The 13,072-nt window shown below is 27.2% G+C and overlaps 1 protein-coding gene across 2 annotated transcripts in view; it reads right to left on the bottom strand.

The window, feature by feature from the left end:
• Window positions 1–381: 381 nt before the first annotated feature.
• The window catches only part of LOC100163973 (synaptosomal-associated protein 25-like), a 20,489-nt gene continuing 7,798 nt past the window's right edge, over window positions 382–13,072 (bottom strand). Inside the window, exons 3-7 of one of the 2 annotated variants that reach the window (XM_008188795.3) lie at window positions 11,072–11,120; window positions 9,582–9,699; window positions 1,425–1,550; window positions 1,199–1,358; window positions 382–985 (exon numbers count right to left, since the gene is read on the bottom strand). In XM_008188795.3, coding sequence (XP_008187017.1) covers window positions 923–985; window positions 1,199–1,358; window positions 1,425–1,550; window positions 9,582–9,699; window positions 11,072–11,120 — 516 coding nt within the window. In that variant the 3' untranslated portion in view covers window positions 382–922. The remainder of the gene's footprint in view (window positions 986–1,198; window positions 1,359–1,424; window positions 1,551–9,581; window positions 9,700–11,071; window positions 11,121–13,072) is intronic. The other variant, XM_001943822.5, reaches the window with a different exon arrangement.

Here is a 13,072-nt window from a genome sequence, read left to right as displayed (position 1 = left end):
TATTTAAATTTTAAAGCGAGGTATGAGTATTTTAAAATTATAAATTGTTTGTGCATTTTAAAGTACTTATAACTCGCTTAAAAATTTAAATATAATAAAAAGCTCATGAGGTTGTCTAGATAATAATCTTACCTTTAGATTTTATAAGAGGTCAATTTACTCTAATTTTTAAACTAACGGAGCTACACGTGTTCTGCTTTGCGTATAATTTGCTATGTTATGCACTTGTAAGACGGAGACAACACATGCGGGTATCACGTCCTCTTAAGTCACCGAAGTATAAGTAAATAATAATCACGTTAGTTCGGTTTATGGTGGCAAGTTTAAATTGGAATTTCAACGACATTGTTATTTGTTTGTATTTTTATTTTTTTTTTATGACGTGCATATTATATACATCATATAAAATGTGAAGGGATGTATTTTTTTACTTGTTGATGGACAGCAAATGCTATATATACAAATGGTACAAACTTGAAACCTTCATATAAGGTTTCTATAAAAAAATCCAAAACTGTCCATCAAAAAAATTAATTTTGACACTTGCTAATACGAAAACTTGTCACGAGTGAGTGAAAGTTGCGAATGAGAATTTTATGAATACCGATATTAATAGACATTTTGTATCTATCTACATGAGTCATTAGACAGAAGCGGATAGTATATATTTTATTATAATATATAGGTACTAGGTAGGTACCTACTACAAACCACATGTAATACATCTATAAATTATTATTATTTTATAAACCTATTTCTATACTATTATTAATTATTTAATGCTGTATAGTATAACACGACATGAAGGGAAGACACGATATTTACTCATGAAGTTTGAGTATTTAAAAAAAAAATCCATACATAATTTTCGCTTATGACAACCACATATAGCATGCACATAAGATGGTTAAAGTTTAGTAGTTTATTTAAGAAGATTTCTGGTCCTTTGGTTGGCCGCTGAAATCCGCAAATCATTTGACTTTGTCTAAAATGAAATATGGTATTTTACATTGTATTTGCTTTATTATTATATTATTTAAAACTATTTTTGAAATTGATCATACATAATATAGAACGTAGTCCGTAAGTATAATGGGTATAACCATTAGGTATGTATATTTATGAATTTTACTTTACGCTACCTATACTACAAAATCATTGTTAAAATCGAAATTAATACGAAACAATGCAATCATACCTTTGTGCTGATTTTTTCGATCTGCTGGTTTTGATTTTCAAGCTCGGAACCCATATCCAACGCCATGTTTCTCAAGTTACCAATCATCGTGTTCACTTGTCCCAAGTTTTCATCCATTTCCGTTTCTCGGGCGTCGTTTGTAATCCTACACGAATGCATACTTTCGTTTGTATCACTTTGTAGTATTTTGTACTGTTAATTAATTCTCAATTAAATAGCAATTTACTTCACTATGTATCCACCCTGTGGCGTAATGTTCGGCCCCTCGATCACACGCTGCGGTTGTTTGTTTATTACTTTTCCATCTTCGTTTCCCTTCCACGTGCCTTCGTCCTCTTTGAAAGATGTCGACCTAAACATAATAGCGTAACACTATATATAATTTGTTTAGGCAAAGCAGGGAATAAGTGTTTTCGGGGAGAAAAAACATCTGGATTTGAACTTGTTGACAATAGAGTTTTTTCTATGTGAAAATATTTCTTAAAGAAATAATGCTGCAGCCACTTTGGATTATACATTGTTCCCAGTAAAACCCAAATTCAATAATTTTAAACAAAGGTTTTGTAAACAATTTTAAATTTTATTATTTTACTATTTTGTATTTTCTGCGAACATAATTTTTTCGTTTTAATTTAATATTTATACGTAGTATACTAGTATATATTATATACTTTGTTTTATAAAAAAACGAGAAGATTTAAGAGAAAACAATCCATCAACATAAAACTTGCGCAACATTTAAAAAGATTGAAAATACTTTCTATGCTATAATTTACTAGTATGTTATTTTTTTTACCGTTCAGTTTTTAAATATATTATTTTGATTAATTATATAAATTATGTTAAATTTATAATATGTAACTATGTATCTCTTGCTCATCACGAATAATTTAAAATATATTAGGTAGGTACAAACTTCTATGTTCAAAGTTTTAAAAATAATATTTTTTTTAGATAAAGATTCAAACAAATTTGTTGAGTTTTTGTTATTGTTCGATATCACTTTAATAATTTTTACTCTCACACCTCTGCAGGTAACTCTATATTGTTCTAGTATAATATGTTGCTTTAAATTATTCGTGCATATTGTAGATGAATTGTCAAGAAGAGATAAATACATTGAAGATATGCATGAAAAATTAGCTTGTTTAATTAATATATTACAGTTGAGAAATATCGAAAGACCGTTTCCTACGATTCTATGGCAATATTATCACGTGATAACCGTGAGTAACGTATAGTTTACTATATAAGTATTTTGCATTTTTTATTTTCTATAAAAGTATGTAATATAGGTACAATAATAGTCGCAAGTATTATAATATGTATATAGTAATATTTGTTTTAAGAGGACGATGCTGTTGATAAAATCCAATAATATATGTATCTCGAAAGTCAAAACAAATCTAAATATCTAAAAATTCATAAAATGTTTATGTACATATTAGTTGTATAATAACACAATGTACACAAAACACTTCAAACAAACGGAGTACTACAGTTTTACATGCAATTTAGTAGTTAAAATATAATTACCGACAAGTCTATATTATATATATCGAGTTTACCAGTATAATAAAATAATAACGATATGGTATGTATAATATAATAAATATAAATAAATAAACTATAAATAGTTTAGTTGAACAGAGGTATTATTCGACGTTTGCATAACTGAAATACGAAATAAAATTACTTAATCGTTATCTCGACTATCAAAACTGCGGCTCGTCGACTTGTACAGTATAAGTTAGGTACCTACTACCTATTACACGATATCTATGTGTATACCTAATTATGTTTACTCTATAGTGTGAGCAACGGATAGTAAAATTCTGGGGGGCTGACAAAACTATTTATTCAAAATAACCTATAGGGGACTTATATCTAAATCAATAAGGGATATTTGTGGGGAGAGGGGTTAAAGTTTAGTCAGGGGGCTAAGCCTCCCTTAGTTGCGCCAATCAACCTAGAGGGGTTGGTGAGATCTATAATACCTATACAATTTTATTTTTTAGTTTGGTGTCTTATTTTCACATATATAACATTATACCTACTTAAAATTTAAATACAGTAGAAACCGTTTATAATTAAATTGTAACTTCAATACATATTATTATTATTATTATTATTTATTTATGAAATGCATAATATAGAAAAAAAGAAAAGATAAAAACATTTAATTATGTACATATTATTCTAATTAATTAATTCAATTATTATTTTTAAAAAAATCTGTTATTTCATTTTTAAATTCTTGTTCGATTTTGTCTCAAGCTTTCCATATGTTAGAAATCGTATAGAGTGACCTACCCCAAATTCATTAGGTATGTGGGATTTTTTTTCACGTTTTTTTCAACGAAACATGACATTTGCTTTTTCTTCAATTGTGGATTGCTTTCGTTTGCACATTTTACAATTTCAAAATATTTAACACAAGAACACAAAACACATTTAATCTCACGACGATTACCCGTACCCTAATGATAAAATAAAATAAAATAAAACTGATAACTAAACAAAGATGAAATTGTTGGTATTATCGGTTGTAATAGTACCTTTAATAAAGTAAAGTCATTATAGATAAAATATTTTTCCAATATAACCAAAAATAACCGTCATAACATCCGTTTAATCATTATATAGACGTCATAAAAACCGATACAAATTAGTACATACCATATAGGAGTTTTGCAGGGACCTTTAATCTAAGGTCGTTACACCCAATATGTCACTACAACCGGTGTCATTATAAACGGTTTCTACTGTATATTTAAACTTTAAAGCATAACAAATATTATATTATTATATTATTATTATAATATATTATATTTATGATGTATATTATATTATGCTTAAAGCGTTTAATGTTTATTTACATACAAGTATATAACTTGTATAAACAAATAACAATATGCTTTAACCCATTACCTAATAATAAAGTATATATAAAAAAACAGAAAAGCTTAATTTTTTTTTAAATACACATTGTACTAAATATATATAGGTATATATTAGGTCTTGTAAAGTTAATCAAAAAAGTTGTAATTTTGAACTCTACAACCGAAAAGACATTATATTATCTTATTATCATCTTAAATTGTAAGAAATTAAATTTACATCTATTAGATCTAATCGTCATATTATTGTCTAATTTAAACGAGCAAACAAATAGGCATAGGTTTCTTATAAAAAAATTAATACCTAACATTTATAATATTAATGAACATCATTGTCATGCATTATTGTAACGATAATTTAAAAATCCATCGTAAAAATAAAAATGTTATGAAAAACACCAATATAAATCGATAATATTTGTAATAATAAGAAGGATGGAAAATGTAAATTATAAAAAGTGGAGGAATGCCATTCCATACCGTACCCCCCACTTTAACCCCTGTGTGTATCTATATATGGTTATATTTTATTTAATATCATGACAGTTATCCTTATCATAATATTTATATATTGATAACCAATATATTATATAAGTACATAAACTATAAGCAGTGTTTGAGCTTGAATAAGGAAAATAATGAGAAGGGTTATGCCAAAGCGTAAAAAAAATGCGTTACTGAATATTTAAATGTCTTATTGATTAGAATGGGTAAGCATAAATATTTTTTAATACTTAGGACTTCTGCCCAACGAGTACCTACCCTCCCAGTCCAAGCACTGACTATAGGATTTGTACACACCAACGTTGTGATTTTTTTCGATATACTATGTTTCAAAAATGCGGCATAAAAAGTATATAAAGCTTGCTATATGCACATTGAATCAATGTAATTAAATGATGACATACTTAATATTTAAGCTGCGTACATCGTATTGATGAACTCACACGTGTTTACATAATTGTCTAATGCAAAGAATATTTCAATATACTCATCCAAGATGAATTCAATAATTATAGTATCGATATAATAGGTAATAACGAAATATAATATGTACGATATGTGATGCTATAGGTCAGGGGTGGCCAAACGGTCGATCGCGATCGACTAGTCGATCTTGTACGATTTCTAAGTCGATCCCCTTGTTAGAATTTATTAATTATTCTTATGCATTTGTCATTTAGTAGATTCAGTTATTAAATACATATATTTCGGATTAACCTGTTAGTGTTAAATGGCATTTTTCACATGAAATTTATAAAAGCTGAGTAGGTAAAGCTTAGACTTAACCACGGAGTCTTGATATATGCAACGACACGCTTCTACATCAACAGTAAAATGTCAATACATTTTAAAATTATTTAGAAATTTAATATTTTAATGTGAAACACTCATTTTAGATAACTTAACACTTTAATTTTTTTATTTATATAAGTATGTTTATTATTAATATTAAATAATTTTTTTACATTATTCGATCCTAAAAGAAGAAATATACTTTCAGTAGATCTTAATCAAAAAAAGTTTGGCTACCCCTGCTATAGGTATTAGGTACCCTGCATATACTAAGGTTAGTGACCATAGTTAAAAGGTAGGTCATATTGGAATATTCGTACCTATCTCGTATAAATCTTAAGTCACACGTCAGCCATAAAAAATACGTTAAATTTGTTTAAATATAAAAAATTGATAGTTGAGATAACAGACAAGTACTGGCGCTAAAGTACCAATAAACTAATCAAAACTTATAAAGTAATAATTAAATCACCATAATATAAAAAACTATTTAAAAAAAAACAACAACAACAAACAAAAATTTACATTTTAATGAATATAAACGAATTATATAAATATATATCTTAAAATACATAATAATTTGTAAAATCTATATACAAAAAATACGCAATTATTGTTAAAGAAATAATGACGTTTTATTTTTAGTATTCTTATTTACACATTTACCATATCATACCGTCTATTTTTTTCTCTGTATAATATAAGTTCTATAGAAAGAGATAATTAAATGTTTCATACAGATTTCAGCGTTAATATGAAATAATATTTCTCGTTTGGTTATATTGGATGATAATTTATAAACACAATTTGAAATTAAATAAATGACTTCAAAGAAACACTTCCAATAAAATACAAAAAATGATATTACAAAGATTTGTATTATTTGAAGTTAAGGAAAAGAACGTTTCTATTGTGTATCAGAAAATAAATAAAGGATAATTTTTGAATTACACGCGTTTTAATGCGGGTATAGTTTTTAAATTAAATATAATAATGATTTATACAAAATTAATTTAATAATAATAATGGGGAAATGATTTCTTACCTTGTAGTAGGTAGACCGTATCAGCACCATCGTTGATTGGAGTCCTCGACGAGAGTGAATAATGGCCAGTTGGAAGAATAACAGCGATTAATTAAGACGAATTACAACGGCATAAACGCATATCAATGAACTGTCTTAGAGAGAGAGAGCCAGCCATTTTATAATATATTATATTTATTTGGAAACAACGACAGTGTCCTGATAGGTCACTTATGTTAAATATTGTGCGTGTACACTGCAGTAAAGGTATAATTCAGATAAAATACATTATATTATTATTAAACCTATAAGCTTTATTTTTAAATCATTTTAATAAACGTCAATCGTGAAAAAAAACACAGCAACAGTTTGCTTGGATGCACATCATATAACGTTATGCGAATTGAATTGGATAGCTATGTCAATATAATAATATTATATACATATAAACCTTAGATTATATACACCTAAATCTCTAAAAACAAAACACCTACCTATCAAACTCCATAAAATATAACTTTCCCTGAATATAAAATAAATAATGTATTATTATAATAGTATGGCCAGTTATTTAATTTTGTATAATATTATTATTGAAATATTTTTAAAAATCATTGTTTAATTTGATATTTAACCTAAGCCCCTAAGAGGGCGTGATATAGGTAGGTAATATGAAATTTTGTCGGCGATTGATTATCGTTTGCCAAGCGCAGAGATTGGGCGCGGGGCGAGACGAAATCAGAACACGGTAACAACAATAATAATAATAATAATTATACGTCACATACACATATTATGCTGTCTCCGCCTTGTTAGCTTTAATAATATAATATAATTAATTTACCGATTTTAATTTATTAGAGTTCAGCACATTATCTACGTTTGTATATAGGCTGGTTTTTTAGCGATATTAAAATTTTTAAGTTAGTTATTTGGAAGCATTTTTGATTTTAATTATTTGACATAGGTACCTATACTCATAATAATTATTCACTTAAAAATTCTGATATCGAAAAAATCCAACGTTCAAAGTTCAAACATTGATAATGTTGTTGTAAGCTTGAAGTTTAATACGCACAATAATTTCCATGTTCTTCGTTCGTAACATGGAGACCACACACGTGGGTATGACGTCCTCTTAAGTCTTAATAGTTAGTACGCAACACTCGCACGCTATGCGCGGTCTCATCTTATAAGTTATAAACACATGACATATCACAAAGGTATATTCCAAATTTGCTGTTCTAAATAGGTAATCCATTTTACTCTGCTATATGTAATATTAGAAGTAAGTTTACCTATTATCAAATTTAGAAGTAATAGAATATTATCTAGTGAATCTCAAAAGTTTTTTTTATGCTTTAATTTTAAAGCGAGTTATTTACAATTTTAAAATTAGAGATTCAGTGGATACTATTCTTACTTTAAATTTGATAATAGTTCAATTCACTCTAATATTAAACAGAGCAGAGTTAAATGGATTATTTGGAACGTAAAATCTGCTGTGTTATGCGTTTGTAAGACGATACAACGCATAACGTTATTAAATGTTTATTAACGTTAAATGGATTACTCGCAGAACGAATACAATTTGCTATGTTATACGTTTGTAAGACGGAGATAATGCATGCTAGTGTATAGCGTTCTCTTCAATTGTAGCATTACAAAAAGATTTATTTATTTAAAACCTTTGTTCAGTTTTTCACATAACAGTTTAAAAAAAATATATTAACATTTTTTATTCAGAACGTTTTTAAAATTAACTATATTTAGATACTAAAAGTTCTTTTTTTAATTGTTTAAGTGGCTTATGCTTTTTTTAATTCTCTCATAGTAACTAATGAAATATCAAATTAATATTGACAGGTGTTCCTATAGTAAAACACATAAAAGTATATTATCATAAAAAAATATAAAAATTAAAATCAGAAAAATGACGTGACCTGAAAAATTTGTACATACTGAAAATACGATAAATCGGGGGCTGATGAAATAAAAACAAAATTTTAATCATCCTTTACAGAGTATATAATATTATAAAATGAAGAGGGAAAAAAAGTTTCTGCGCAAAGTAATATACGCAATTTATGTCTGTCGATAAAGTCGTCATATCGTCGACGCTTCAGTGCGGTACATTTAACATTGCAATTTAGATAGGATTTACACAAAAACCGTTCACTGCATTTGCAGGACCACCGCACACAGGCAATAATGATCAATGACATCCGTCTGATTGATTGAAACTCGCCGTCAATCATATTTTCACTCTCGTCGAGGTCTCTAATCGATGATTAATAAACCTATACGTGTTGTGTTCATCTGCAACGCAATTATTTATTTGTATTTCGAATATAATATGAACTTACTACGTACGCGCACCGTGTATCTAAAAAGCTTGAAAATCACTTTGGGTTACTTGCTGCAGTTTTCGACTACCATATTAAGGTAAATTTTGCACATGTTTGTGTTTAAATAGCCTCAATACATACTATTATTATATGAATTTATTAATTTTGTCAGAAATTCAAAAATTCAAGTGTGCTATATATAAAAATATATTATATATCATAGTAAGGCGCATATTATAATACAAATATATACCTACATAATTATAGTACGTATATGTGTTAACCTGGATTGTAAATCAATATTATGTCGATGTCCTTTATGGATAAGGAATAACTATATTTGCATTTTATTTCGAGCTAATACGTCATAATAACGACTCGTTACATAATAATTATGTTACTACTATTGATCGTTACCAACTTTTAACTACTAATTGTTTTCAATAAAAAAATAAAAATAAAATAAAAATCTATAATGGAAACATCATTTGTACTTTTACCGGAAAATTGTATTACTTCTTTGAAATCAAATATAAATTAGTGATAAAATTCACTCGAGTGTATTTTTTTCGGATCGGATTCGAAATAGGATTTCGTCTTGTAGGTCGAAGTGCCGAACCGTTGGATTTATGATATTTTTCCCTGGATGTACAAAAGATAAAACGTATTAGTCGTCGAGAGGGGTTTGTATTTATTTTTTATATTTTTTATACTCCGTTTGACAGTTTCCACCGAGACACCACGTATACAAGTGTTTATTTGATTCCGAGCCAATATAGTGTTGTTACGGTGAATTAATATAGATAGGAACTTACTTGTTGCAAGGCACCACGCAAATACCACAACATTTCTCCATGCCGGTAAGGTTCTTCTCCGCTTCCTTCATGTCCGCGTTTATTTGATCCATCCCCTCCTCGATCCTGTCCATTTTCTCTGGAAATCGAAAAATAAACCATAATGCATATTATATATCTCTATGTATAGTATAATATATTTATATGTTCTTGGTCAATACATGCTTATGTCAGTCACGCAACGCGTGCTTAAACCGATTACAAAAACCATTTCGATAGCGGCAAGTAGACCCGGATAAAGGTCGAGATGAAAATATCGCAGTATAGCCGTCTGCGGTTTATGTGCTTTGAGCGTAAAGACTTGTTGAACGATTAAATATATACATATATTTTTTTTTTCAGTATGTCAGGTCCGTAGATATTATTTTTGATGAGTCGTCGTATAAGTATTATTATATAGAAGGTAGGTACTTAGCCGAAAAACAAAAATAAATATCATACTAGTTAGTAGTGGTGAATCCATGATTTTTTTCAAGGGGGATTTCATATGTATATAATACCTATTGTCATCGAGCATTTATTCCCTATATATAGGGTTCTAAAATTTCATCAAATTAATTCTTTTGAAATATTTCATAAAATATTTCATTTTCATGAAAAATTAAAAAATTAAATTCTAATTTGAGTGCAGTCTACTTAATTAATTATCCAGTGGAAAATATTTAGAAATATTATTGTTCATCATACATTATATAAATTACATAATAATTATCTATCTTATATATATATATAATATCTTCTTTACATAGTGATCGGAAATTAAATATTAATAATAACTAATTAGGTATGATATCAATGTGTCCATCTAGTGATGATTTTATGAAATATACAAAAAACACAAAATTAAAAAAAGAAATTAAAATTTATTATATAATAATTAAAATATTATAATTTTCAATATTTCAAGAAGGATGAAAGTTACAAGTTTGAAATGTTTCAAAGTGAAAATTTCGTGTGAATTATTTCATATATATATATATACGTATACATATTAATTGCGTAGAGAAATCATGTTCATATGCAATTAAAACGTGGATCTAAAAATACCATGCCTATTGGATATTATCATTTATCATTATATATTATGTAATTTTTTTCCAGCAAATATATTTGGGACTTGCAGTATCATAAATTCCACAATGTTATATTAAAATTATTATGACAAATAGTGTGTCATATTATTCACTAAACACTTCTCCTGCATCGCTGTGTAGGTACGCTACCGATAATAGGTCTCTCAATAATTTTCGATATTAGTTTAGGGTTCGTATTTAATCAACGATATTTTGTTACATTATTAATTCAGATACCTATTAGGTTTATCAGTGAATTCGAGAGCTTTAATGTTGTATAATATATAAGTACGTCTGCCGTATAGTTCATCTCAAACTTGCGGGGGTATACTAAATACTATAATGCATATTATTTAATATTAATTAATTCATCCTTACCGCCTTGATCATCTAACTCAACTAGAGCTTTAATGGCTGCTTCCTTTGTCTGCAAAAATTTCAAGTTAGTCATTTTCATGCTCACAAATGTAATATAATATTAATGATTATATAATACACTATAGTCCGTAATAACATTGTCTTTTACCGTTTGAATTCACGTAGTAAGTTTTCTTTTGAAACAAAATTTAAAATGTTTATTATAGTAATACGGAATACAATAATTATTATGCGAGTTTTTTCAAGACAAATTGATAAATTTGTTCGTCGACGTATGATTTAGTGAAAAACTAAAACAACGTTTCTTTATTTTTATACACTAAGACATTTTTTTTTCTTGGATTTATAGTGAAAATAATGATTGTCTTATAAATATTTTTTTAGGACACTTAAATTTGTGTTCTTAGATATTTAAATTTATTAATGAAATAATATGTACCTATTATATTATTATACATCGATTGCACATAAATTTATGGAAAAAACCCTATTGTTTAAGAACAAATTACGGTATCTCCCGTTTTCGTCATACCTATTTATTTAAAGATTTTGAGTGTTTAAAATATTAAAGGAATAAAATGGTTGATTTATTTTAAAAATTGTATTCAATTTAAATTTAATTAAATAACAGTCATAAAAGATAATATGTTGAAATAAATTGTTATTTAGTACCTAGCTACAATGTTTATTTTTAATTTATACATTTTTAGATTCTGAGCGGAGCGAGGAGGCTGGTGATTTCACATGGTTTTTATTTTTATTTATTTTATTTATCCTGTATACAAAATTTCTACCAGAAGGAGTGCTTCTATTTCAACATATAGTATTTTTTCTCTTAGAAAATAAGATCAAGATGGTACTTTAAAGCGGTAATTTTTTCTATAAATTTCTCAATAGTTATTTAATGCCACGTTTCCCGTGGCACCATCAACAAATTACGAAAAACCGCCAAAAACGGGATTTTAATTTTTAACGCTTTGCTTATCGCCATAGAAACGAATGAAAAATAATTATATTATAATATTAATAATTCAGCTTTCAGGCTATAATAAATAATAACAATATAAAATATCCACACTGACAAACCGTCTCCGCTCAGAATCGTTTTTTATTATACAATGATATAATATCATTGAATTCAAGTTTAATTAATACATTGACCCACTTGTAATCTACTGTACATCAGAGCAAAATCCACTTACCTGTATTTATATATTAGTGTCATAAAAATCAGAAAATTGTAATGGGACCATCGATTTTACCAATCGTCGAATCCGCTAGTACAGGTATAATATAATAAACATAGGTATCCTAATTAAAACCTAATGTTCGGTTTTTAATGCTTAACCTAAGTGGTTTTTAAATAGAAATTTAGCGTGAAACTTATTATATGTATACCCAATTAAAATTTACAATTATTTAGTCTTATGATGAGTAAACTATAATTTGTTTGCGAAATTTCAATATAATTCCCGTGGATTCTCACACGTTCCCAGAAAGTTTTGCCTCGTTGTTTTCCCGGTATCCATACATATACTGGATTAACATCAGTTAAATAATTAAATTAATACCATTATTATTTATTGTGTTGGTATAATGGATTAAAATCTAAAACTATATAAAATCAGATTTTTATAAAATAAATTTAAAATGAAAACAAAAATTGCACATGATGATAATTATAAAATAATTATTCATTATAATAATATGTTATAATTGTTTTGTTATTATTCAACAGTTAATAAAATTCAAACTCCACCAAAAGGGTAGTCGGAAAAAAAATCCCTGGAAAAAAACCCCGAACAAAAATCCACAGGAACAAAATCTCCGGAAATAAAATCCAAAATCCTCAAAGCAAACACTTTATAATATAATTTTTTATCATAAAATACTCATAACTCACTTTAAAATTAAAATAAAATATAAAGCCTATGATATTGCCTAGATAATTATTTTAACTTTAAATTTTATAAGAAGTCAATTCATTCCAGTGGCGTTTAT

This window comes from Acyrthosiphon pisum, chromosome A3 (assembly GCF_005508785.2).
Source record: "Acyrthosiphon pisum isolate AL4f chromosome A3, pea_aphid_22Mar2018_4r6ur, whole genome shotgun sequence".
Lineage (NCBI taxonomy): Eukaryota > Metazoa > Arthropoda > Insecta > Hemiptera > Aphididae > Acyrthosiphon > Acyrthosiphon pisum.
Note: the sequence above shows the minus strand (reverse complement) of the source record. Positions and strands in the feature narration are given on the sequence as shown.